At 37.6% G+C, this 25,768-nt stretch overlaps 1 protein-coding gene across 21 annotated transcripts in view; it reads left to right on the top strand.

The window, feature by feature from the left end:
• Nucleotides 1-25,768, top strand: part of CAMK2G (calcium/calmodulin dependent protein kinase II gamma) — a 191,982-nt gene that overhangs the window by 129,439 nt on the left and 36,775 nt on the right. For 13 of the 21 annotated variants that reach the window (XM_087702260.1, XM_087702262.1, XM_087702261.1 and 10 more), the window contains exons 7-13: nt 1,897-1,999; nt 4,604-4,687; nt 7,819-7,913; nt 8,421-8,543; nt 8,880-8,963; nt 12,188-12,230; nt 20,385-20,447. In XM_087702260.1, the coding sequence (XP_087558386.1) occupies nt 8,478-8,543; nt 8,880-8,963; nt 12,188-12,230; nt 20,385-20,447 (256 nt within the window). In that variant the 5' untranslated portion in view covers nt 1,897-1,999; nt 4,604-4,687; nt 7,819-7,913; nt 8,421-8,477. The remainder of the gene's footprint in view (nt 1-1,896; nt 2,000-4,603; nt 4,688-7,818; nt 7,914-8,420; nt 8,544-8,879; nt 8,964-12,187; nt 12,231-20,384; nt 20,448-25,768) is intronic. The other 8 variants (XM_014060522.2, XM_014060483.2, XM_014060507.2 and 5 more) reach the window with 1 other exon arrangement.

Below are 25,768 nucleotides of genomic sequence, written 5' to 3'. Positions count from 1 at the left end.
TTCCTGGAAACTTGGCATTCAGACAAATCAGACATCAGCAGGAACATATAGATAAATCACATTTACACTTCATTCAAAAGAGACAATAAAAAGTTGTAAAGGAAATAGAAAGATCAGAACACTTCCTTGCAACCTATCAACATCCAGATAAGCAGGGATCAACATCAGGAGCATCAGCAGACAAAGTAGTAGTAAACAATACCCTAATCAAGAATTTACAAGGAGAAAACAACCCCACAAAAAACGGATAGGGCAAAACTATACAAACACAAATGAAACCCCATTCTCTTCTAGCATTGAGGATGTTACTTAGCCAAGTAATGAAATATCTGCAGGAAAACAAACAAGTTTAGAGAGCACCAATGACTCCACAGTGGAAATGGCTATTAAAGATAACATTATCAAAAATTTAGAGAGACAGACCTTGCTCAAGATATCCAGGATGGCTTCAATAAGGGAAGGTCCTGTTTTTTAAAAAAACTATTAGAGGTTTTTGAAGGTGTTAATAAACACATGGATAAAAGTGAGCCACTAGTCATCAACTTAAATTTTCAAAAATGTGTAAGAATCCCCAGGATTCTGTCCTAGGAACAGGGCTTTTTATATGATCTAGCATTGGACATGATTAATTGAGTGGCCAGGTTGATATTTTTTTAGAATGGTAAAAACAATAAGAAGCTGTGAAGGAATCTCTCCACACATTGGCATAAAGTGGCAGAGGCAGATAGCTGACATTTACAGAAACATAAAGAGAAAAAGTCAGATGCATATGAGGATTATGATCCACTTTTAGGCCTAAGACCATGGCGATAAATATCCAGTGTCACCTTTTTTTACTTTTATACTCAGATGATCTAATTGACTTTTTAGTTATAGAACTACTGCTTTGCATGGTGCAAATAAGGGGCTGGATGCAAGGCCTTGTGGATGATTGACACCTTCATCTGCTTGTTCTCAACGTGCATTCATGCTACAAAATTCCATGCTTTAGAAGTAAAATTCTCTGTGGCAGTAGTTTTTTTTAGACTTCTGCTTCCAATTCCTCTGATATCTGCAGAGGGTTATTCTGGGGGCAAAAGGAGGAAACTCTTAGCATAGATGGGGAGAGAGCAAAATCTCCACCTTCCTATCAACCAAAGCTGTCAAGAGAATTAACATGGAATCGGCAGAATTAAAAAACTGAAGTTGGTTGCGTTGTTTTTCAGCTTGATCCCCCTGATTAGCAGCCAGCATTTGTGTGTGACAGCATAAAAGAAGGGGTTTATGTTGGGCATAGAGTAAAAATGTAAAAATGTATGAAAGATAATTTCCTGGGCCTTAATGCTGTGTCAGGTAGATTTGGGAGGATTTGAGGAGATAAATTTGGTTATTCCACCACACAATTAGCAGGATGTATTATTTCAATGCATAATTTTAGTTTTTCTTGGAACATAATTGGAATTTCTGTGCAGCAAACGTAACTGAAGTTTGTTTTTTTTTAATTTATTTTTTTATTTAAAGAGGTGTACAGAGAGTGGAAGAGGTATATGTAACTGAAGTTTTTGTGCAGTTAAATGAATTTATGCAAAGTTCATCTTGCTTGTTCTGCTGCCTTCAGAATTACTTCCAATAGTGCACATGTCACAAGGAAATCTAAAGGCCATGCAGAATTAGTGCCACCTACTGTTCGCACTGGTGCATAAGAAATGTTTGTCTGGGAAAGAGTTTGATAAGGTGCAGTGCATGGCTATGAGGATGGATTTTATTCCATCCCTTCCATTGCCACTATGCTGCAGGTAAGAATCTGGATTTTTAAAAGAAGGGTAGATTGTGATGCTGTGAACTTTAAGAAGAGAGCAATGGTTTTAAGGCAGAAATACTCACTTCAGCTCTTTCTCTCTGGGGTCTCTTATGTAGCCTGAGAACTTGCTCCTTGCCAGTAAGTGCAAGGGGGCTGCTGTCAAACTGGCTGACTTCGGACTTGCAATTGAAGTACAAGGAGAACAGCAGGCGTGGTTTGGTAAGTGTTTCAGAAGTGTTCATGCTTTATCAAATTAAATTTCTTCTTTATTTAAAATCAGGGTTGCAACTTGTCACTTAAAGAACACTCCCAATTCTCCTCCAAAATGGGGATGGTTCTCTTTGCATGGATGATACAGCCCAAACTCCGTTTTGTCTGCTCACTTACATATTGCAGCCCTTCATAGCTTCATTCCACTCAACTCTGCAGCAGGGACATTGGTTCATCTTTGGTTTAACATGCCAAATTCTGGGACATGAGATTCCTCAGCTTTCATTCTTTTAGTTTTTTGAATGAGACAATCCTGAAATAAAGTCAACAATATAATATTAGAAAGTGAGATGGACAGACTTGCAGGGCCTGAGACCTGTGGTTGCTGCGGCTGGCATATCTGTGAGAGCTGAAGCCATTTTCCAAATGCTGAGGAGCACTTCATACTGCAGATCCTTTCCTTGCTGCTTTGGACAGTGTCTGGCCCTGTAGAAGATCTTTGGCAGTGAATTATTGGGTAAAGAGTTTTTGCTGCATCTGGACACATTTGTTGGGGTTGCCATAGGCTCAGTCAATGAGAAGCACACTCCCATGCAGCTTCATTCTCCCTTCAATGGGGAGATTTAACCATGCCCTCTTCCAAGAACTCTTACCTTATAATAATTATTATTATTTATTGTCAGTGCTCAACATATGTACAATGAGATTGGTTGAACTCACTCAGTGCACCCCCCGTAATACAATACAACTCACAGTGAAGACCCAAAAAAATCCCTAACCTAATAAATCATATTAACAAACACCCAGTCCCATTACACTAGTGTGAATATGTTACGTGTTGTGCCGGCCCTGCAAGTCCATCGTACTACTTAATTATGATATTACTTTGCAGTCAGCAGTCTGACAGCCTACGGATAAAAACCGTTCCTCAGCCTGTTTGTGTGGCTGGCTATGCTTCTATATCTCCTTCCCAATGGTAGGAGGGTAAAAAAGTGTTGATCAGGGTATGAGATGTCCCTGAGGATTTACCTTGAGAGCTTTGCATTGTAGAACTGAGTTGGATACTCCCAAGATGTAATGAAGCTAGTGCAGTTGGAGGAGGAAGAGAGGGGGACACTGGAAATGTGATTTTTGGGAAGTGGGGAAGAGGGAATGGCTGAATTCCTTCTGATAGTTCCTGGTGAGAAGGGCTGGATGGGAGTTGATTGGGAGATTTTAGAGTGAGGGGCCCTTGATTGTCTAGTGAGATAATGGATGAAACTTGATTGAGATGGTGGGTTCAGAATTGGCATTGATTTCGTCAAGTGCAGCCTATGGAGGACTCTTGAGTGTTGGGCTGCAGATGCTACAACTGCTCTAGAACATAGTAGCTGTGGATGCACCATGTGAAACCCATGTGATATATCTATTCTAGACTGGCTGCTACTTGACTTCTAGGTGCAATTCAAGGTGCTGGTTGTCACCTTGAAAATCTTAGATATTTCAAGACCTGTGGTATCTGCAAGACTCCCTTCTCCCAGTAACATCTGCCTGCCTAATGAAATTTAGTAGGATTGGATCTTTACATGTCCTGCTGATCAGACTGGCCAGAGACTTCAAGGGCCATGAAGTCCTGACTTCTCAGTCATCATCTCATTTCACCACCACCTCACCCCCAGCTTTTGAACTGATCCCTCCTTCCTGGCCTTCAGAAAATCAGTGTAAACCTGGCTGCTCCACTAAGCTAAAACCTCGATTTGCATTGCATTGCATCAAATATGCAGTGGGCAGGTGTATATTGCTCAAAGTTGGCTGACTGGAGTGAGCTGTAAGTCCTGCAAATATATGAATGAAAAGCAAATAAAATAAAGGAAACCCTGGATATGTCCCAGGGAAAACACGGGATATAAATACAATGTATATTAAAATATTAATTAACATTTGTCCACAGCATTAGATTTCATCTGCTAATTGGAGCTGAATCAATCCTGGCATATTCTATGATTATCTTCCCTACGGCTGGAGTGGGAGGGGAATTGATTTAATTGACACCCTATGCTAGTCCAGGATTGCCTAGTCTGGGAAGCTTTTCCATGAGATATTCATGGGGTAGCTCTAACACATCCCCCGCACTTCTTGTCAGAAGGCTTCTTTTATAGTAATCTGTGAAATTATCATATTTTTCAGAGTATAAGACGCAGCAAGGTTTTGAAGAGGAAAATAAAAAAAAAGTTTTTGCACGCTACAAACCATTCAAAAACGGCCCGTTTTTCATAGCCCTTAGGAGGCTTGTAGAGTGCTCCTGGGGGGGGGGGGGGGAAGCAAAAAATGGCTCATTTTTTTTTGCTAAAAGGGGTCTGTTTTTTTGTCAAAAAAAGGACATGAATAACCTTTAGGCAGCTTATAGAGTGCGGCTGGGGCTGGGGGACAAAAATGGCACTCTGGAAGCCTCCTAAAGGCTATGCATGGCCATTTTGGTGAAGGGGTGGAGTTTCGGGAGGCGAAAAATGCTGTATTCAGTGTATCAGATGCACCCAGATTTTCACCCTCTTTTTTGAGGGAAAAAGATGTGTCATAGAGTCTGAAAAATACGGTAATAGCTTTATTCTGAAGTGCTGCATTCTACTTTGATAGGGTTTGCAGGTACTCCGGGCTACCTCTCTCCTGAGGTCTTAAGAAAAGATCCTTATGGAAAGCCAGTGGATATATGGGCATGTGGTAAGATCCTCTATCTTTTAATCATAATTGTTTGGGTTATGGGATTTATTTGCTTTAAAGTGGGAGCATCAAGCTATCTGACCATTTGCAGAGATTGAGAATAGTCTATGAACCTGTGACTGTAATGTTCCTCAATTAAATTGAAAAGGCAGCTCTATACTCTATCCAACTGCTGCCTGTTCTTTAGAAACCAAGTGCTACCAGCTGCTGAGGGTGTTCATCCCCATTATTTGAAAAGTTATTAGTTTCCTGAAAATAAACCTATGTAACACAGAACCTTGATGGACATTGACAGATTCTATCCTGTGTGATGGAAATGTAGAATCTGGACTGACAGATCTTATAGTGAAAGGAAGTCTGGATGTAGGGATTGTGAAATGACCATGTTCTGTCTTGCAAAGATTCAACACATCTATTTCTTTTAACCAACATTTGGCTGCAAAACTCTCAGAGTAATCTAACTTTTCTTTTGATCACAATATATTTTGCAGAGCTCTCTTTTATTTTAACATTTAGATGATTAATTAGGCTTCTCAATTTTCAGACATTTTTATCTGTTTTTCTTCTTTTAGCAGAAAATTGGCCCATGAAATTCCCAGGGAACTAATGGAACTGCACTTTCGTAACTTAACACTTTTTTTATATATATCCAGCAATTATGTGCTGTTCCATTAAGAGTATTTAAACCTTTAACTCTCTTCATCCGAAGTTTGAAAGAAAAACTTGTATTAGTTGGGGTGAAAAAAGACTGGTTTGTTGTCCATTTTTGTCTCAAACTGGTTTAGAATGGAAATGGTCCAGATTGGCTGTTCATTCATGTCTGAAATGAATGGTGCTTTTAAACTTCTCATTGAGATACTCTCTTCATTGTAAAAAACCAGAACATTTACTGCATGAATGGGAACATTGTTCTTTGTTTGCTAGAGTAATAAATCTGGTTTTGATTTATTAATGCACTTCTGATGCTTTGTTACAACCTGTAACTGGTACAGACGTCCACTTAGAAAGTATGTACACTTAATTTGTATAAAGTCTGATAAGTGGAGCAAATGAGCAAGCAATTAGAAATGTCCTTAGTCATCCATTATCTTAAAGGAACAGATCAGCTAATGTCTAACCTTGCTATATTTCTTTTGTTTACATTTCATTTTATTAAAAAAAAGTTTTATCAACTTGCTGGGGTGGTCCTTTGCACGCAAGGGACAGGACTTATCAATTTTTTAAACTAAAGTTATTGAGATTTTTAATAAACATAGTAAAAACCAGTATAGACTAAATTGTTTATTTATTTATTAAATGTGTTTGCTGCAAGGTGACTCTGGGTGGCTTACAACATCAAAATAAAACCACATACATACATACATACATACATACATACATACACACACACACACACACACACACCCCTACATACATACAAACAAATGTGTAAAATCACAATTAAATCATAATAAAATACAAATTATAACTAAAGCCAGAAGATGTGGAGGAAATGACTGGAATGCATGGTGAAGGGGAGGTGGGAGCTGCTGTTAGTTGATCAAGTACCTCCACCGTGATAAACTCTCCCCCCAATTGGGACCCCAAGCCATCTGGCAGAGTCAGGTCTTCAGGTTCTTTCGGAAGGGTCAGGGGTGTGGAAGTTAATCTCACCTCAGGGAGAGTAAGATGTTTCAGAACTGAAGAAAGAATAAAAATAAAAGTTCAGAAAGTGCAAGAAAAAAAGACCAAAAAGTAGAAGAGGCAACAAAGGTGGCCTTCCGCCTTTATCACGCAATATCAAACATAATCTAATATACTATCCTTTAAAGTACTATCTGCCCTCTTTTAAAGTTACAAATAAAAAAAACCCTCTCTTCTTCCCATAATTTAACTTTTATCTGTACACAGTCCAGAAATCACCATCTTTTCAAACCTAGTCAGCAAAAGCTGAACTCTCCATTAAGAATTATCCAGACGTATCCAGCAAATAGTTTATCCCTGGTCAAATAGTCCTTTTTGCTCTGCACAATCTTGAGCTTTACATCATTCTTATGGTATTGCAGGATTTGATCTTTCATCGCCTTTTGGCATTTAAAAGGAGTCTTCAAAGTTTTTACCAGCCTACTCTGTAAATTCCCTAAAGAGCATTGCCCAGGGTGTCTTGTTGCAGCTGTTCCATGCCCAGATACTTTTCTTGATTTGTCTTTTGTAATTCCATCTTGGTCATCTCAATTTTGTTGCCTTTCATGCCTTCAAATTCTATAATGCCTATATCAGGTAAAAGGTTTTTAAAATATTTTTTCGTCACCTTGTAAAAGTTTGTCCATTAAAATCTGTACCCTTTTTAATACATTTGTTATTAATATTCAGTCCAGGTTTCAAAAAAAATTAAAATAAGAAACAGTTATAGGCATTTTAACTCTTTCTGCCTGATTCTTTAGTTCCCCTTACCAGCTTCATTAAGCCTCAGTTCTTAAAATGGTTTTTGTTCTGTTTCAGTCATTTCCCACAAGTATATTATTTAATTACATGTTTTTTTTCAATCTTATAGCAAAAATAACCAACATTCCAAATCTCTCTGGTCTCCAAATTCATTTAAAACTTTCTTAAATCAAGATATTTTTTTTGCTTTGTGCCAATCCTATATTAAATATACTGTAAAATTTCTTAAATCCAAAGAGGAAGATAATACCCACCAGGTGTCAAATTAAGTTTGCTTGTTTGAAGGTCTCTAATATCAATAAAGTGGTTAAATTGAACATTTTGAAATGTCATTAAAAATGAGTTTGGCTGGCTTATGAAAGACTTCCCCACGACTGAGAGCAAATATATTGTCTCTCTTGGTTCCTAGCATTCAAAACCCATGAAAGACTTCAAATAAATGTATTAACATGCAGTACATGATGGCTAAGGATGCTGCTAGCATTCTCCGATTTTTCCATGTACAAATAATTATGATAACTTGAGAGATGATCATATGACAAAGAGAGAAAGGTATGTTTCACCTCAGAAGTTGGAATGAATCTTGAACATTGAAGATAGATTACCTTGTGACAAAGGGCAGCAGCATAAAAGGTGATAGTCCCCATGGATTGACTCAAGAGTGCCTTTGCCTTTTAGAGTAACTGGAATTTTTTATTCTCTCCTAGGAGTTATTCTGTATATATTACTTGTTGGATATCCTCCATTTTGGGATGAAGATCAGCATAAACTGTATCAGCAGATCAAGGCAGGGGCATATGATGTAAGAAAATTCTTTATATGTTATTCTCTGCAGTTAGTTGTCTGGTTTTGATGCATCATGCTGCAATATACGTTGTTGGGCATAAGCGATAAGGAAGAGGGATAGTGTCAGAAGTTGCTCATTCATAAATATTATAGAGGGGTTTATTTTGCCTGAATAATGCTAGTTCGGTAATTTCTGAAGTATTAAAATCTTTTAGCGACTGAACATTCTTTTAAAGAGAACCATTTTCTAGTTTTGTTAGCTGGATGAGATACCAGGAACCAATTAAGGTTCCCATTTAACTGTCACCTAAATTCAGCAATGTAACACTCAAAAAAATTCGTAGTTTACAGCTCACATCCATTTTGGAACTGTATCACCTATATTTTTCTGCTTTGAACCATAATGTGAGTCCCTGAAAGGCCACTCACTTACAGTGATTCAGTATGGAATAAAAGTGGAAGCAACTACAGGAATACATAAACTGTTTTTTTTTTTTAAAGCCTCTCTTATCTTTCCTCTTAGTTTCCTTCTCCAGAGTGGGATACTGTGACCCCAGAAGCAAAGAATTTAATCAACCAGATGCTGACAATAAACCCTGCAAAGCGCATCACAGCAGATCAGGCACTTAAGCACCCATGGGTCTGTGTAAGTATCTACAGCTTTCTTTCTCACAGTAACTTTAGAAGCTTGGAAATGGGAACCAACCAGGTTAAAGCTGAAAGAACTACAAGGCCGGCAGGTAGAAGTGGACAGATGGAGACTGAGAGCTAGTGGTTAAGGGGTTGGACTCAGGCTGGTGGGGACATAAGTTCAAGCCCCTCTTCATTGATGGAAACACTGAATGTGGGCCAGTTGCATGCAGCAGAATAACATGCAGAGAGAGTGACTTATAAGCTATTTTGAATGCTTGAATAGAAATCTGGTAATTAAATAAACTGAGATAGTGATCTAAATGCCAGCTTTCTTTTTGCTTTTTTCCAGCAACGATCAACAGTTGCTTCTATGATGCACAGACAGGAGACTGTGGAATGCTTGAGAAAGTTCAATGCCAGAAGAAAGCTGAAGGTATGTTCTTAAAAGGGACAATAACTTACGATTCCACATTTTGGGATTATTGAAGTTGGTAATATACATTTTAATTACTGCACCTAAAATCAATGCAGACAGGTATAGAAACATAATGTGTGTGTGTGTGTTTGCATGCAGGCGTGCATGTACACGCATGGGATCTAAACTTTTTCTTGTACCTGGTGTCTGAGCATTCCCCTCCATCAATTGTGAATTCAGTCCTCGTTCATTTTCTGTACAGCACCCATCCACCTCTACATACCATACTTCTTTCCTCCTTTTATACACCAAGTTTTGTACTCGGTACCCATTCCTTCTCTTCCTGTTTCATCACTTGCATTCCTGAAGTCCTCAGAATGGCTCAGCTTCTTGTTTCTTCTTCCACTCTCACATAGCAAAGTGAGCATAAATAGGCTTTATAGACTTCATACTTCTTTCAATTAACATTCCTTCCTTCCAGTAAACCAGACATTACTCACTACCTTTCTATTATCCTTTGCACCTATTGGCAAGATATAGAATTTCACTTTTATTCTTTAGTTTTTCACCATGTATTTAAAACTTGAAATTGTTTGCTCTGTTTTCCATGCTAAAAGAGAAAAAAATCTTGATCTGCAATATTAATTTGGGGATCTGTAGCCCATGTTGCATCATACAATTTAATATTTACCATCTAGTTCCTTTTTGAAGATGTTGAAGAGCATTGACCCCAAGACAGAATCTTGAGGCACTCCACTGCATGCTTCCTCCATGTAAATGCAGTTCCATTAAGCACCACACACTTTCATTAATTCAAGTCAATATATTTTTATGTATATGTTCCCTAAATCAAGAAATTTATTTATGATCAGCTGCCTTTCTTTTTTTACAATGTTTATTGAAACTTAAAACTACAAAGATAAAAAATGAATACAAACTAAGAAAAAAATGAAAAAGTTGAAAAGAGAAAAAATGGGAGGAAGGAAGGAATGTATATGGAAAAATACATTAAATGATTTCACCTTCATCTACAAGTTCAATTTAACTTTTGACCTTATCTAATATTTCATCCAAAAATCTCTTTATCTCACATCTCACCTTTTATCTATTAGCAAATAATAAAGCCTTATCATTCAGTCAGTAAAAGTCCTTTAACAAACGCACACACACAAAAGGACACATTAACACCCACCGATTACATAATGTCATATTCCTTGATCAACTTCCTTTCTCACATAAGTACATTTTTCAGTCACCTGTTGGGAAGCAAAAAAAATTGATCTCCACACCATCTGCCCAGCAGAAAGTTTCACTGTCCTTCTCAGATTTATCTTATAGTTAGTTTTTGACCCAGGTACACTTAATAATAAACCCTCTGTAATTATTTCATTCACTTTTGCTACTTTTCCCTTTGTATAAATATAATGCTATTCTTTCAGTCATTAGGCATAGATGCATTTAAACATGAAATAACTCAAATTGTCACCCAATATGTATATCAAATCCATAATTTATCACTCCTCTATTTATACCTCTATATCTCTTTCCCATGTAAATCTCATTCCTTCAAGCATTGTCTCTGTCTCTCTCCATTTCTCCCCCTCTCTCCTTCTGTCACACACAGACACAGACACACACACACAGACACACACACACAGACACACACACAGACACACACACACACACACACACACACACACACACACAGACACACACACACAGACGCCACTCTGTAACATCCCTATCCAACTGTTCAAAGGAGTTTCCACATCTTATTTCCTTTCATCCACTATCTAGTTTTAGGAAATTAAATCCCATCTCCTAAAATCCATCCATCCAGTTGTTCTTTCACTGTCATTTCTTTCATTTTCTTTTTTCCCCTAACTCTATTTTTTCCAAGACCACTGCTGAGATTATCAAATAAATATCTGCCCCACATTCAGAGTCATTTATTCTTATGTGCTTTACTATTTTTCTCTTTCATCAATAATAGTTTTAGATTTTCATGCATTCCTTGGCCATACGGCTTTATAAATATATTTATGTTTGGTCACATATTTGAAACAAGCAGACATTTTTCTGAAACCTTTCACCAAAGACATCACAATTCTCAATCACTCTTTAGTCTTTGAATGTCTTAAATAATTTTTCTTATCTTTCATTTTGTTCTCTTGCACCCATTCATTTTATCCGGCAGACTATTTTTTTTATCCCTGGATTACATTTGTTCAGAATATTGCACAGTTTTTCACCAGACTCATGTCTGGTACTTTTATTATCAACACTCAGTATAACATACATCATACCTTCTGACACACATTTATTCCTTTCATTCATTAAACCTAAACTTTCAGTACTTTGCATGTATTCATCAGCTGCGCATCACAAAACCAGACTACCTTTCTTAAATCTATTACATTCATTCCCCCCATCTTAGTTTCATGGACACAGAATAATCTATGTTCTTCCTTTAATTTCATTCATTCATTAATGCTCTTCCCCATTTACTACTCCTACATTTTATGTTGCAGTCTTATGTGCTCTGGTGATCACTAAATTGCTGTATGGACATGGATCATAGCTATTAGTAATATAGAAAAGTTACTAATTTAGTGCTATCTGGGGCTCATGCAGCATTACCGGCTCTTGGTAAAGTCAGTAACAACCAGTTTTAGCACATTTTGGTAGTATGCTTTCACCAAAACCAAATCTCAGTTTGCATAGGTATAGTCAAGCCAATTCATTGTGACTCACATCCTGCTACTGTGTTTCCCCCAAAATAAGACAGGGTCTTATTTTCTTTTGAACCCCGAAATAAGCACTTGGCCTTATTTTCGGGAAAGTCTTATTATTTTTGAGGCTCAGGAGGCAGCAAGCGTGGTCACCTCATGGCTGCTGCTGTGTTGCAATATTTTCAGGAAGGGCTTTTTTTAGCACATGCTCTCAAAAGCCTGATTGGGCTTATTATCTGGGGAGGTCTTATTTTCAGGGAAACAGGGTAACTAGGAGGTACGTGCAGCATTTAGAGACCCATTTGGGAGGCTACAACAGGCAAAAGCAGAGAGATATTTCCTTGAAAGAGAATAGAAGAAACTTCAACTAGTGGCTGCATGACATATCTTTCTATTTTGTAGTATACCAAAGTAAACATATATATTCACTGATATAGTGTCCAGAATATTCATTCCTTACTTTTTATGTATTTTATATAAATATATGTGTATGTATATTGTTATTTTTAGGGTGCAATCCTTACCACTATGCTGGTGTCTCGGAATTTTTCAGGTAAGAGTTTCTTTTTCTGTTTCTTTATTTTTTTCCAGCAAAAATGTTAAACAAATTTTAGATTTACAAATCAGACAGATTACACTTTCTTTTTTTGCAAGAAGGGTCCAATTTTATGCAGTCTTTGAATATCTGACCTGATCCTAGATAAGAATTGCCATGATTCTTCCATCAAAATAGGGCCAGTAATGCACTTGGCACTTTTCAGTTATCTCTTTGTTTTGACTTGTTTATCTTCTGGCAGCAAAGTTTGGTTTTTTTCAGCTTCAGAGGGGAGAGAATGAAATCCTAAACAAATATGTGGTTGATTTCAGAGAGGAATAGTAAGATGATCCTTACATATACAAAGTCCTAGAGAAGTGCTTCTCAAGCTTTTTAATTTGGAGATGTGTGGCATGGCGAATTCTGAGACTTAAAAGTCCACACGCCTTAAAGGCTCTGAGATTGAGAAACAGTGCTCTAGAGCAGGGATCTCCAACCTTGGCAACTTTAAGACTTGTGGACTTCAACTCCCAGAGCCAGATGACTGAGGAACTCTGGGAGTTGAAGTCCACAAGTCTTAAAGTTGCCAAGGTTGGAGACCTCTGTTCTAGAGCATCCAGAATGGGGCAGTGGGAGTAACAACAAAAATCAAGATGGTGACCACAATGTTGCCATCTACTTGACTTTTTTGGACTTCTCCCCAATTGAATGTCCCTGCATCCAGAGCTGATTGTGATAATTCTTTCCAAAATTCTTAAACAGTTCCAGCTGGCATTTATATCCATAGTTTTATTAAGAAATAGCAAAAACCTGACATAAATTACCATGGACATTTTCTCTCTCTGAGCCATTTTAAAATCATTTTGCATGGCATTCAAGTCCAGAAAAGATTGCTGCAGCATTCTTTCTATTTGCATATCTTTTTATTCTTTCTCATTGTAATCCATAATGTTAGGTACTTTACAAAGTGGTAATCCATAGACAATTTCTTAAAAACTATTCTCTCTATATCCTAACTTCCCAAATTTAAGCATAACTTTTTCTGTTTGCAGAGGTGGGTCTGCTATAACAGGATATTTTTTTTAGCTGTGTCAAGAAACAATGGTTATTTTGGAGAAATCAGTATTTTCTTTCAACCAAATGTTTTCTAACTTCATATCAGTATGCATACTATTGATTTCAGGACTTGGGTTTGAAATTTTCCTCCCTTTTCGCAAATAGAAACCAGTTTTTCTTCTTCACCTTCCAACGATAAGAGAACTTCTTGAAGTCCTCTTCTCATATTTCCAATTTAATGTGAAACAAAGACAATTCCCTAAGCACTGCAATGGTTTGTTTCAATTTCACTCCTGAGTGTACGGGTTTGGTGAGGGGAAAACCTTGGATTTAGATTTCATTAAAACTTCTCACTATTCAAAAATACACAATGCTGTAGTTACACAACCACTCAAAACTCTTAATTTTATACTCACAACAGGGAATTATGATTGTGACATATAAAAAAAACAGGAAAGGATTTGTATAACTACAGTCCTCTCTCTGCTTACCACCAAATCAGCCCATAATATTTATCAGTGACTAGATTGTGTTTAAAGGACTGACTAGGGATTCATTACTCAGGTCTGATTGAATTTAGTAATAGGATTTGCAGCAGTAAAAGGACTATCAAAGTAGCTCAGAGCAACTGAAGTTCTTCATTGCCCAAACTGTATGTGTATGAGAGGAAGAATGTCAGTTAGGTATTGGTGTAGGAATCAACAGGACAGCATAGGAGTCCCAATGAGATCAGGCACCTGTAAACTTAGTAAATAATAAAATACATGTAAGCACCTTTTGCTACTAATGGCCATCAGGTCATTGACTGTATTTGCCAAGTATTGATATATTTTACAAAATACATGCATAAGTATAAACAGCACAGATCACATTATTAAAACTGTACTGACAAACAATACAGTAAAGCTTGCACTAACTGTTCTGACCTAGGCTTCCTGAGACAGTAAAAAGCTCACACTAAGTCCCAAAAACTCTCTTTTTATTTCAATGGCTGTGAATTATAGTCATTCACAGCCCGTAATTAATCACAAATAGTTTGTAAAGAGTCCGACAGAAGTCTGCCACAGTCCTTCGGGATAAGCCTAATAAGCACCCACCTTTATGTCCCTTGAAACGCTGCCAAAGACCTAATTGCCAATTAGCTTTGCAAGGCCATATGGAACACAGAGTCAAAATGGAGCTTAAACTGACCAGAATGAACAAAGTTGCTTCCTGCAAAGGCTCACGTGCCTTTGCTCCTTCTTTATATCTTAGGGAGGGGCCAATCATCTCCAAGCCTTATTCCCAAGTTTTACCTTTTATCTTAACTGTTCTTGCCTTCTGGTAGCTCTGCGCATGCGCGTACTGGGAACAGGCTTCCCCTGTTCCTCTGCCTCACTGATGTCTGACTCTGGAGGCAGCACATAACTCTCAGATGCCCCTGGCCCCCTCTCTGCCTCCAACACACAGCCCTCGTTCGAGCCTTCCCCAGACTCCAAAGACTGGCCCATGTTCCTCCCCAACTGCCTCACTGTCTGATTCTGCTGTCAGTTCTGCAGGCCGTCGGCAGACCACAACACTAACATCTTACATTATATTCACAGTGCCGTTCATATTCTCTTGCAACAGAGATCTGAGCAAAGATTACACAAATAATACCCATTGGTGGAACTACTCTAGGAAAGCCATGCCCCAACACCTGCAAAATCCAAATAGAGCTAGAAATCCAAGCCTAACATAGAGGTGCCTGGAAAGAATTACAGGGCTGCAGAATGCCACCAGCCCATGAGTCTTTAGTACAAAAACATGGGCATTAATCCTGAAACCTGTATAATAGAAGCAAACAGAGGAAATAAAGGGAAACAAACCTTTTTCAGATCTCTAAATCCAAATCAGAATAGACCAAAAGGAGGAAAGCAGATTCCATTGAAACCATAGGAAACAAAAGTCCACAGTTTTTCTTAAGCACAAGTGATGGGGAGGTAATATTGAGCAAAAAAGAGAACTAATGCACCTCGAATGGATGGAAAGTGACAAAGTCGAGGTCACAGAGTTCTGTCTGTAGCAAGAAGGTCATCTGATGAATGAGTGTGTGTTGCCTTGTAAGGAAAGGCCAAAATCAAAGGCAGGTAATGAACAGAGTTTTACTCAGTAGAAAGTGGAGCATAACTGATGTTTCAAGCCCTGGAATGTCTAACATTATTGAGATTCATTTTTGTCATCTGACTAATTTTCTCTCCACCGTTTCTCAAGCAGATACGTTCTCCACTCCATGCACTCTCTGATTGTAAATGTTTACATTAATAAACCACTCTTTTCTTTAGCTGACATTTTTATTTGTCTTATTGGAGCTTTCAAGATAGCCGGCCTCCTTTTGGGTGGGGGGAGCCACAAGCATTGAGATTTTTGCTCCTCTTTTGGCAAAAAAGAACCTTGTCAAAACTTCTTACATACTTTATCGTAAATCCTTGACTTGTAAACATGTACTCAGGTTTTTATTTAAGAAATTTACGGGCTATTTTAAAATGAGCTTTTTCTTGAAAGGTGTTTCAGTTGAATAGTGGGAAGGTCCAAGGTCCTTGTGAAAGCTGTTTGTGGTTTACATGAGCCCCAAAGGTTGCATAATTTTCCAGGCCCGTGTTGCATGATTTGAATTGTAATGTCCCTCAGGAATAATGAGGGAGCATTAGGGAGGTTCGATCAGGCAGAAGAATACATGGCAGTTTTCTAGCCTTTCCCTAGAAAGTTGCTTTGTGGGAGGGCTGCTGATTTCATATCACCAGGTTCATGTAGTATCTGAACTTCATCTGTTTGGTTCCTTTAGCCACCGTCAGTGCCTTTCCCACAAACCCCTTCCTGGAAGACTTTGATTTCCACCAGATTCTGGTTCTCAATTTTTCTTTAAACGCTCACCTCTACCAAAGCTTTAAAAAAATAACTGTAGCATCTCAAAGGTCAGTAAGTATATACCAACTCCACAGAGACACCTGCAGAGAAGCAGGCGCCAGGTGAGAATTGAGTGCAATGGAAGACAATTTAAGAAGCATTGCTGGTCTCGGTCTGAAAGACAACTGATAGCTGATGACTCTGCTGGCATCTTACAAGCACTGCCCCATCTTCCTTACGCATATGGTCCTTTTTGTCTGTGGCATTCCTCACAGCCACATCCCCTGCCTTTTGTTAAGAGAATCCACAATGTTTCTCTCTTCCATTCAGCAACAAAAGCAAAATGTGACCATTTGATAAATTGGGACTTTCACTGGGAGGGTGGGGGAAGGAAAGCTCTGTTATCTCTCTGAGAGAGGAGAAAATGGCCTAAAAGTGAATGATTGATGGGTGAGTTGGCTGAAAAAAACAACCAAATGAAGGACTAGCGCTGCTATTGCTTCTAGAACGTGCCAGAGACGTCACATGCAGGCCACACCCACCCCAGCTCCGTAAAGGCAAAAAATGTCGCAATACGTCACAATTCTGCATGAATGGGGAATACACAGTCTCTCTCTAAATTCTTCATTATATTCCCCAGCATTTTTTGAATTTAGAGTTCCAGGTTTCTAACTCAAACTATGTAGTCTTTTATACTACAGTAATAAAGTTATATATGTTGTCTAGAATCACTTTTTCATCAATATGATGAATGGATGGATTAGCTACTTAGTGTGTATAATACTGCAAAATAATAAACAAGGCTTTTAAATAAATGTTAATTTCAATGCTTTTATTTTTTTAAAGCAACAAAAAAAATTTAGAACTTAGAAACATTAGCTCTGTGGAAGAAAGAGGATAATGTTTGAGGCTCTTACAGTAATGCTTTTGTACCGAAAATAGCTTTTGATCTTAATAACAATGTCTTACGTGGACTTGCATGAGATGGTTCTAACTTCTCACTATATGCAGAGCTTGATAGAACAGAAAGGGAAGTCATTGTTGTTTCCATCTTAGCAGTTCTCAGATTGCCTTCCCACACCCAGATGGTATCATACTAAAAACAGAAGCAAAATTTTCAGTGACATGATTTTTTTTATCACTAAAAAAATTAAATGAGTGCAAAAGCTAGTTTTTAATCCTGAACATTAAGGATGAAATATTTTAATTCTGTCCACTCTCATATAAATTTATAATTGCAGAGATACCATCCTCGTAGCCAGGAAACAATGTTTTAAATTAAAATACACTCTTTACCCAAAAATCTTGCCTATCATTGTTATATAGTATGAGGAGCCAAATATAGAATGTCGTAAGGATGTTCTTAAATGATAAGGTAGAATTGTGTGATGTTTTTGCAAATGTGTGAAGCATGCAAATTCATTAAGGGAGGCCTAATGTGATTTTGATGCCTTATAAAATATATGCTACATATCATAAACAGATAAAGCTGCCCTCTAGTTGAAATTGGTTCATGGTGACTTCATTGACATAGCTATGTAGCTTTCTAAGCAGCAGTGCAGAAGTAGATTGTCATTGCCTCCTTCCAAGGCTGGACATTGATGGCCAAGTACCTCCATAGGCTGAAAATCGTAGACATACCACCTGAATTGAAATGGTTATGGAGCTCCAATGTAATTGTTGACTTTTTCATGCAAAATAAGAATCTGATATGAGAAAAATGGTTATAAAATTTCACAATTGCCTGGTTTACCAATAAGCTTCAACATCATGATGAGAGTTTAACTAATTGGGGATAATGGACGTTGCAGAAGTGATGGATTGTAGTCTTGATTTTCAGGAAGGAAGGGCTGCATTCCATTGTAGCAAGAGACAGCACAGTTCAGATAGCTTGGGAGGAGAAGGGTCAAGACAACTCCTCCTTAGCAGTTCCTAAAATATTAGTTTTATCGTGCAAGTAGTCTGCTCTAGTTATTATCTAAAGGTGGAACTGCTTTGATATCCTAATCAGAACAATAATATGTTTTACATTAAATATGCTTATAATTTACCATTCTTTAAAATGCTATATTGCCTTTGAATCATAGTAGTATTTGTCAATGGGGTGGGGGGGGGTGGGCGTGTAGTGGCTCAGCAGTTAAAGATGGAAAGCTGACAGCTCAGATTCAACACCCAAACGCCATGTGATGGGTGAGCTCTTATTACTTGCCCCAGCTTCTGCCAACCTGGCAGTCTGATGCATACAAATGCAAATAAATAAACAGGCACCACTTCGGTGGGAAGGTAACAGCACTCTGGACGCCTCAGATTATAGTCATGCTGGCCATATGACCACAGAAATGTTTTCGGACAACACTGGCTCCCTCGGCCAAGAAATTGAGATGATAAAAGCAGCATAAATATCTAATGAAAACATAATAATATACAAATAGAACATAGTATACAGATAGAAACATAGTAAATGCATAGAATAGAATAAGAGTAGAATAGAATAGAATAGAATAGCTTTATTGTCATTTCAAATGTACACCAATCGGCATACATTAAAATGAAATTACTGTGTTTACAGCACACAGTATAAAAGCTGAGGCAGTTTATACATTATCCTCAGTCACAGTACCTATACTGGACTTCAGTAACAATCCAGCTTGAATGCCTTAGCAAAATGTCAGGTTTTTAGAGACCAGCAGTTGAAGGTCATCTAGATCTTCAGGGGAGGCTATTACACAGAGTAAGTGCCATTGCACGCAAAGCACATCTCTCAAAGTGCTGCAGGATGCCATTACTTCACTGAGCATACACAGAAGTGTATAAATTTATCTTCACTTTGAGAACAGCAAGGCAGATGACTGAGAAACACATGGAAAATTTGCTCCTATAAACCACTTGGTGCAAACATGTCACTGAAAATTCACTTCTTACACTCACGTTTAGACTTTGAACTATGAAGCACTGGGTGATGAGCATGGGGAGAGATTCTACCAAGATTATTGGTATCAATAAAAAGATAAATTTATAATGATTGCTGTGGCACCATTCTCATTACTATATCACATTTTGCAGAAAAGTTAGGAGCATAATCACACATCCCCCTCGTAATTTTGTATTATTTTGATGCAATTTTGAAACTGGAGCCAATTAATATTCAGGATTTAATTTTCTTTTATTAGTGACTAAATTCTGGTAAAATTAAGCTACTCGTTTCTGAGGCTTTTTCCTTGTAGACCAGTGTTATCTATGGTACACAGCTTTGGAAAGGAGCAAGCACAGGTGAAGTGCCTTACTTATGGAAATGAACGATTCAGTATAATATAATAGCCTGCCTATTGATCTCTTTGCTATATCCTTTATTATATTTTTATTATTATATTAGATTAGTGGTCCTGTAGCATTACTAAGATACTAAAATATTTCCATTACTCTAACTCACCATTTTTTCTAACTGGTGAGGTACAATTACACATTTTCCTCTTTGGCTTTGAAATCTTCTGAATAATTTAACGGATTGCAGGCTTTGACTTATTTGCTATTTCTCTGACAATTACAGTTCTGAATCAATAATCATCAGAAACTTTTGAATGTCTGTGAGTGCTTTTCAGACTAGAGGGTAATAAATAATCCTGAGCTGAATACCTGTCTTTTTCTAGATAGCAAAAGGTTAAAAAGCACTTTAGTAAACTAGTTCAATATCAGGACAGCACTTCATTCTTCTTAACAAATACTGATTTCCTTATTAATGTTTCTTCACTTAATACACAGTGGCTGAAGCTGCTGTTCATAAATCAAGCCAATTTGTTGACTGATCATTCTAATGTTTATTTGCCTTTATTTCTCTAATTATTTTTTAATGTAGTAACATGACCTGTTGCAACCGGTGTACATAGCATCATTCAATCCCTTTTGTGATTTTAAAATAGACATTCTAGTCTTCTGTTCTGCAGTTAATACTTTCGTCTTTGATTTTGTTGACATAAAACTCTATAACTGAAAATCTGTTTCATAAACACTGTTTACATCTAAAACCTGCAGCTTTCTCAACTTCCTGATGTCCAACCCTTTGTGCCGGCTCCTGTGGTTTTTTCTTCACATTTAAAAGGGAATAATATTATCTTTTTTATAATATTGTGTTTCCCCTCTTCTTTCCTTTCTTTTTTTCCCACATTTCTTTTAAAACTAATTTACTTGCACCATGCTAATGAGCCTTTATTGCTTTATTATGGCTCCTCCCACTGAATGATTGTGTCCAATCAGTTGGCAGGCAGAGCTCCGCCCCTGCTTCGGCCGCCATGAGTGCTGCCGGCCTGGCTGAGCAAGGTATGTGGCATGAGTCATATCTCCTGAGTGCCTGATCTTAGAACCACACACTTGCCCACCCTCGATCAATTCCACTGCCAGTGAAAACCAGCATGATAGTATTTGTGCACCTAGTGAGACACACCATCCATGCTTGCTGGCTGAGAAAAGGGCATGCATTAAGGTATCCATCTAACCAAGAATCATAAGTACATTGAGTTTGAACCTACTAACAAAATGCATGTTGGGTAGTTAACCCTGTTTTGCTGTGAATTGACATAAGACATTTGGAGACAGGGATTGTCATAGTGTCAGTACATTTTTGAAATCATTTCAGAAAGTTGATATGGCTCCTACAATCACCAATGTCATAGTAGGATATCAACCTGTTAGCAAATTCTGTTTTTTTAAAAATAACTTCTAACATTGTATAGGAGGATAGCATAAGATTAGCTGCTATTTTTTCATGTGGATTGGGGATAAGCAGTGACACACAGTAGGATTCAATATTATGCATCACATTTGTATCCATATTTGGCTGTAGGTTTAAATTTGGGGAATAAAGGATAAAAAACAGTGGGACAAGCTTTCTTGTACTGGCAAAGACACTTAACTTTTTTATCCAATAAAGAACATTGGTCTTGTGCTTCCAAAATTGTTATCATTTAAGAATGGAAAATATCTGTTAAATCCTCTCTTGTCCTCTATTAAATCCCCCCTCCCCAGCAGGAAATGATAGTGTACTGGAAGAAGCATTAACCCCAAATTTGGAAAAAGCTTCCTATTGCTAATTCCTCTTCAGCTAAACAAAAGACAAATAAATATGTCCATAGCCTGAATGTTGCTTGGATGGGAAGCATACAATGTGGACTGCTCATTTGACAAGTTTCAGAGTATTTTCTAATGACTTCAGAGCCAGACCTGAGCCAACTTCCCTAGGATTTCTCTGTGGACCTACAGGTGTTAGAACTCTGAAAAATGTGTTCCTGGAACTATTGAATGCATGCAAGGTTTCCCATGATCCCCTTGCTTATCAGATAAGGCCCCTTAGAATAGAAAACCCTCACATCTCAGTTTATTTTCTTCCTACTTATTAACTTAATCTGTATGCTTCTGCCTGGGTGCACATACATGTGTGACATTTCATGCAATATATATGAATTCATGCAATATATTTGAATATATATTGCAGATTTTGGATGTATTGTGATCGAATTTCCCTGCTGCAGACTGTAGGAGTAGGACAATTTGGTTTAGTAAATAATGCATGTCCAGAATCTGCAGGAACAAAACCAGTCCTGGTATTCATCAAAAGCAGTTACTAGGTTTGCCGGTAGGTTCTCAAAGTTAATGTTGGAATCTTCAAAATTTAACTAGTTGGAGAAAGAGCTTTATCCTATCAGATATACACCAATTATAGAACATTCTTTAAAAACCACATTAGTTTAAAATGCAATCACTATCCACTGCATTAAAATGAGTCACTTTTATCCAGCCAAATTAGATGTGTGAGCAGGCATCTACAATTTATATGTGGCTAGAGGCAAACTTTCTTTTTTATGAGAAATGGAATTTTTTTAAATGGAAGGGAATATATAGATTGGTGTGAGGAGAAACTCTCTTCTTCTCCACACTGAGCACTTTCTTTTCCAGCCTAATTTAACTTTTTGATATCAAAACTAGACTGGGAGAAAATTGCTTGAAGCCAAAGTGAGCATCTCTTCACTTTTGTGCCATATTTGAAACCTGTGATTAGATACACGAGGAGAGCCCATATATAATAATCAGTGGAAACACTTATTTTCCAGATGACTTTTCTTGCAAGGGATTTTCCTTGAAAAGTAGCAGAATCAATGTTGCCTGCCTTTGATGTAAAGACACTGGACTAATTGGTAATTTCTCATAAATTAAACAGGAATTATAGTGAGGTATAAAACCCCTCTAAGGACTACTTATGAAATATTTAAATGCTAATGGATGATTCCACTTGCTTCAAACAACTTTCTCCAGGACTAGTTTTTAGAATCTGGAGGTATAGGTACACATACATATTTCATAATCCATAATCAATTATTTAAATAGTTTAGACTAATAATAGGAAGAAATGTGTGTAAAAGCATTTAAGTAATACATACTATTGGGAACAGAGAAATTATTCCTAGTTAATGTAGAATTTTAGAAAAGGACTTCAACTGCAGAATGGATCATTTTTGTTGACTTTAGAAGGAAGGCAGGAGTAGTTGTAAGTTTACTGTATAGTCAGAATCTGTAAATTCACATTTAAGCTTTAGCTAGGCTTAAAAATTAGAATGCTCCCAAATTCTTTATGGCCACTGACTTTTTTAGATATATAGATAGCCTTCGCAATCAGTCATTTTACAATGATGACTACAGAAAGCACCAATGACTATCTTATATCATCTCCCCATTGCAGTCACATGACTGCATATCAGCTTTAGGACCCATTGGAGCATTCCATGGTCACATTGTTTCAATTTGCTATGTGTTTTCCTGATTTATGGCAAAAAATGGCCATTCAAATATATGGGTTCGTTCAGTGATTATACTGTTGGATTACTGACCACTGCATTTGACAACTGCCACATTCGCTTAATGGCCACTGTGAAAAAGGCCAGAAAATTACTTCAGTTCATGTGAGGGGTGCTTCAACTTATGACCATAACAATTTGCAGCTCGATTTCCAGCCCCGATTACTATTTTAAGTCAGGAACTATCTGTAGTACCTTCACAATTGCAAGTTCATTTCCATGTAGAAATTTCAGTGCAGGTTATGCAGGTCATTTAGGTCAATACTAAAAATAGAAAACTAAAATCAAGATGGAATAATAACTAAGGAAAAGTCAGATTCAAGTAACCATTTGAGCTTCATCGTTCTCACCCTACCCTAGCCTACTGTATAAGGTTGCTGTTAAAACATGGGGAAGTCTCCATGTATACCATCTTTAGGTCTAAAACCCAAGTAGGCCACACATAATTTCTGTAAGCTTTCTTTTGTGATCCATCATCTTTGCTATTAAAAGACTGTATACAACTCGGTTCAAAAATGGTTGTCCTATATCAAAGGCAGGCTATAATTGCACAATAAATATTGTGAGTATGCTTTTTAATACTTAATTTCCAAAGGCTTCTCAAACACACATGTTTACAGGTAAGACGTAAGTTAGAATTGGATGGTGGTATGTCCCCATATTGAGAATCTGCAGAGTGTGGATATAGAATGCTACATTCTCTGGAAAACCTTTTTGCAACTTGTTTGTTGTCGTCTTGTGCTGAGTATAGCATTCTCTGTGCGTTTTGTCTTCCAAGTATTCCCAGGAAGTTTTGTGTTCTTGTGGGATGCTTAATTGTAGGGATCCAAGTTTCATCTTTTGGATAACAGTGTGTTATCTAAAAGTCCAAACTTCGTGCAAAATGTATCTTTGCTCTTTTTTTGGTGGGGGACTCTTTTGTAGATTTAATATATATCAGCCTTTCCCACAGGGGTGAAATTCAGCAGGTTCTGACAGGTTCTGGAGAACCGGTAGCAGAAATTTTGAGTAGTTCGGAGAACCGGCAAATACCACCTCTGGCTGGCCCCAGAGTGGGGTGGGAATAGGGATTTTGCAGGGTCCTTCCCCTGCCACGCTCACAGAACTGGTAGTAACAAAATTTAAATTTTACCACTGCTTTCTCAGTCTGCTATGTATGCAAAGGTTAAGGAGGAATTAAATTATACAGCTTCTGGATGTGGAGGCAAAGAACTGCAGGCCATTTATGAAAGCAGAATTTGGGTCAATTTCAAGGTGCTCTCATTATCAAGCTCCTTGGGGCTTTCTTTCTACTATATCAACTTTGACACTGACAGTAGCTGAATGGATAACTTCCACTAATTCTCCTTTCAATGTCTAAACATTTCCTATTCCCATAATACCTATGTTAGATTTCCAGTTACCTTAACAGAGATTTGACCACATAATCTATTATTGACCTCCCTCTAAATGCTTGTAGTTTAACTGATCTTAATTGATTAATATTTTTAGGAAAAATTATGTTAATCCTGGGGTAGAATCAGAGGATCTAGATCAGGGATGTCAACCGGGCGTGGCCGGCGCGTGACACATCTGGCCTGTGGGCCGGGAGTTTGACAGCCCTGCTCTAGAGCAATGCTAATAGTTTAATTTTTGACAGGGCCAGAAGGAAACTGCCTGGCAGGAGTACACCTTCCTTGACCTTGATTCCTTTGGCAGAAAAGGGCCAACATTGGGCTTCTATGAAACCAGCTTTGAGTTTTATGTCACTATTCAGAAGGCCTATTCTCCCACAGTAATTACATCAATTTCAATAAAGAACATTGCATTTCTCGATGTTCTTGCTATTGTGAGGTATTCGTAAGCTATTTGCTTTACAGTGTGAACAGTCTGTATCCAGGTGGGATTGGTTTTCAGTGACCATCCTGTTGTCTCAATTACACAATGACATCATGTCTAATAGAGGCAAAACTGAGGCAAAGTCTGAAAGCTCCAGAGAGGGATTCCTTTTCATCCTTTCTCAAATTTTCTTTTTTTAGTATGATTAACTGCATGAGGTAGTTTTCATTTTCATATGATAACCATATTAGAGCTGGAATAGGTAGACTAAGACTTCTCTTTTTCTGCCAAAAATGTCACTGAATTTACCGGAACCAGCCTCCTGTAAATAACTTTGATATTTTCCTTATGCTGCAAATAAAACTACAGAATAGGAATTCCAGACGTGGAATGGATTAGGGTTTAATTACAGAAGCTTAAACATAAATTGGTTTCCTGCTGGATGAATGCAACAGTGTCTTTTTATTACATCTTGCCTTAATTTCTCAGAGCTCTTAACTGCTACCCTGAATTTTATCCCGTGGTATGGAAACATACATGAACCAGCATGCCTTCTTCACATGTGAAAGATTTTTGTGCAATAGAGTTATGTAAAAGAGAAGGGATATTCATTTCTCCCCTTTGAATTCTTGCACTTACAAGTTTTAAAAATGTGCCTCATTAAAAAAAGAAAAACAATTAAAAGCAGTTAAGGCTTGGTTGTTCCATCAAGCACAGGAGAAGGGCATGTTGTGAATCAAATTGGATCCTCGCAGGCACATGAGTTTACATAGTTGATATTGTCAATTTTATTCATAGTATGAGTGGATTTGCTTATTATTTTTGAAGGAGTTGCCTTTTATTTTAAATTGATCTTGGTAATTAGCTGCACAGGGAAATGGATAGTGTATAAATGAATAAAATGTAATTTTAATGTTGCTTGCTTTTAAATGACACCCAGGACAGAAATATGTTATCTATCAAAATTTCAGATTG

Source organism: Thamnophis sirtalis, unplaced genomic scaffold (genome assembly GCF_051295495.1).
Source record: "Thamnophis sirtalis isolate CommonGarterSnake01/CBP01778 unplaced genomic scaffold, rThaSir2_p1.2 scaffold_15, whole genome shotgun sequence".
NCBI lineage: Eukaryota > Metazoa > Chordata > Lepidosauria > Squamata > Natricidae > Thamnophis > Thamnophis sirtalis.
The sequence above is the reverse complement of the archived record's forward strand: the minus strand, read 5'-3'. Positions and strand labels throughout refer to the sequence as shown.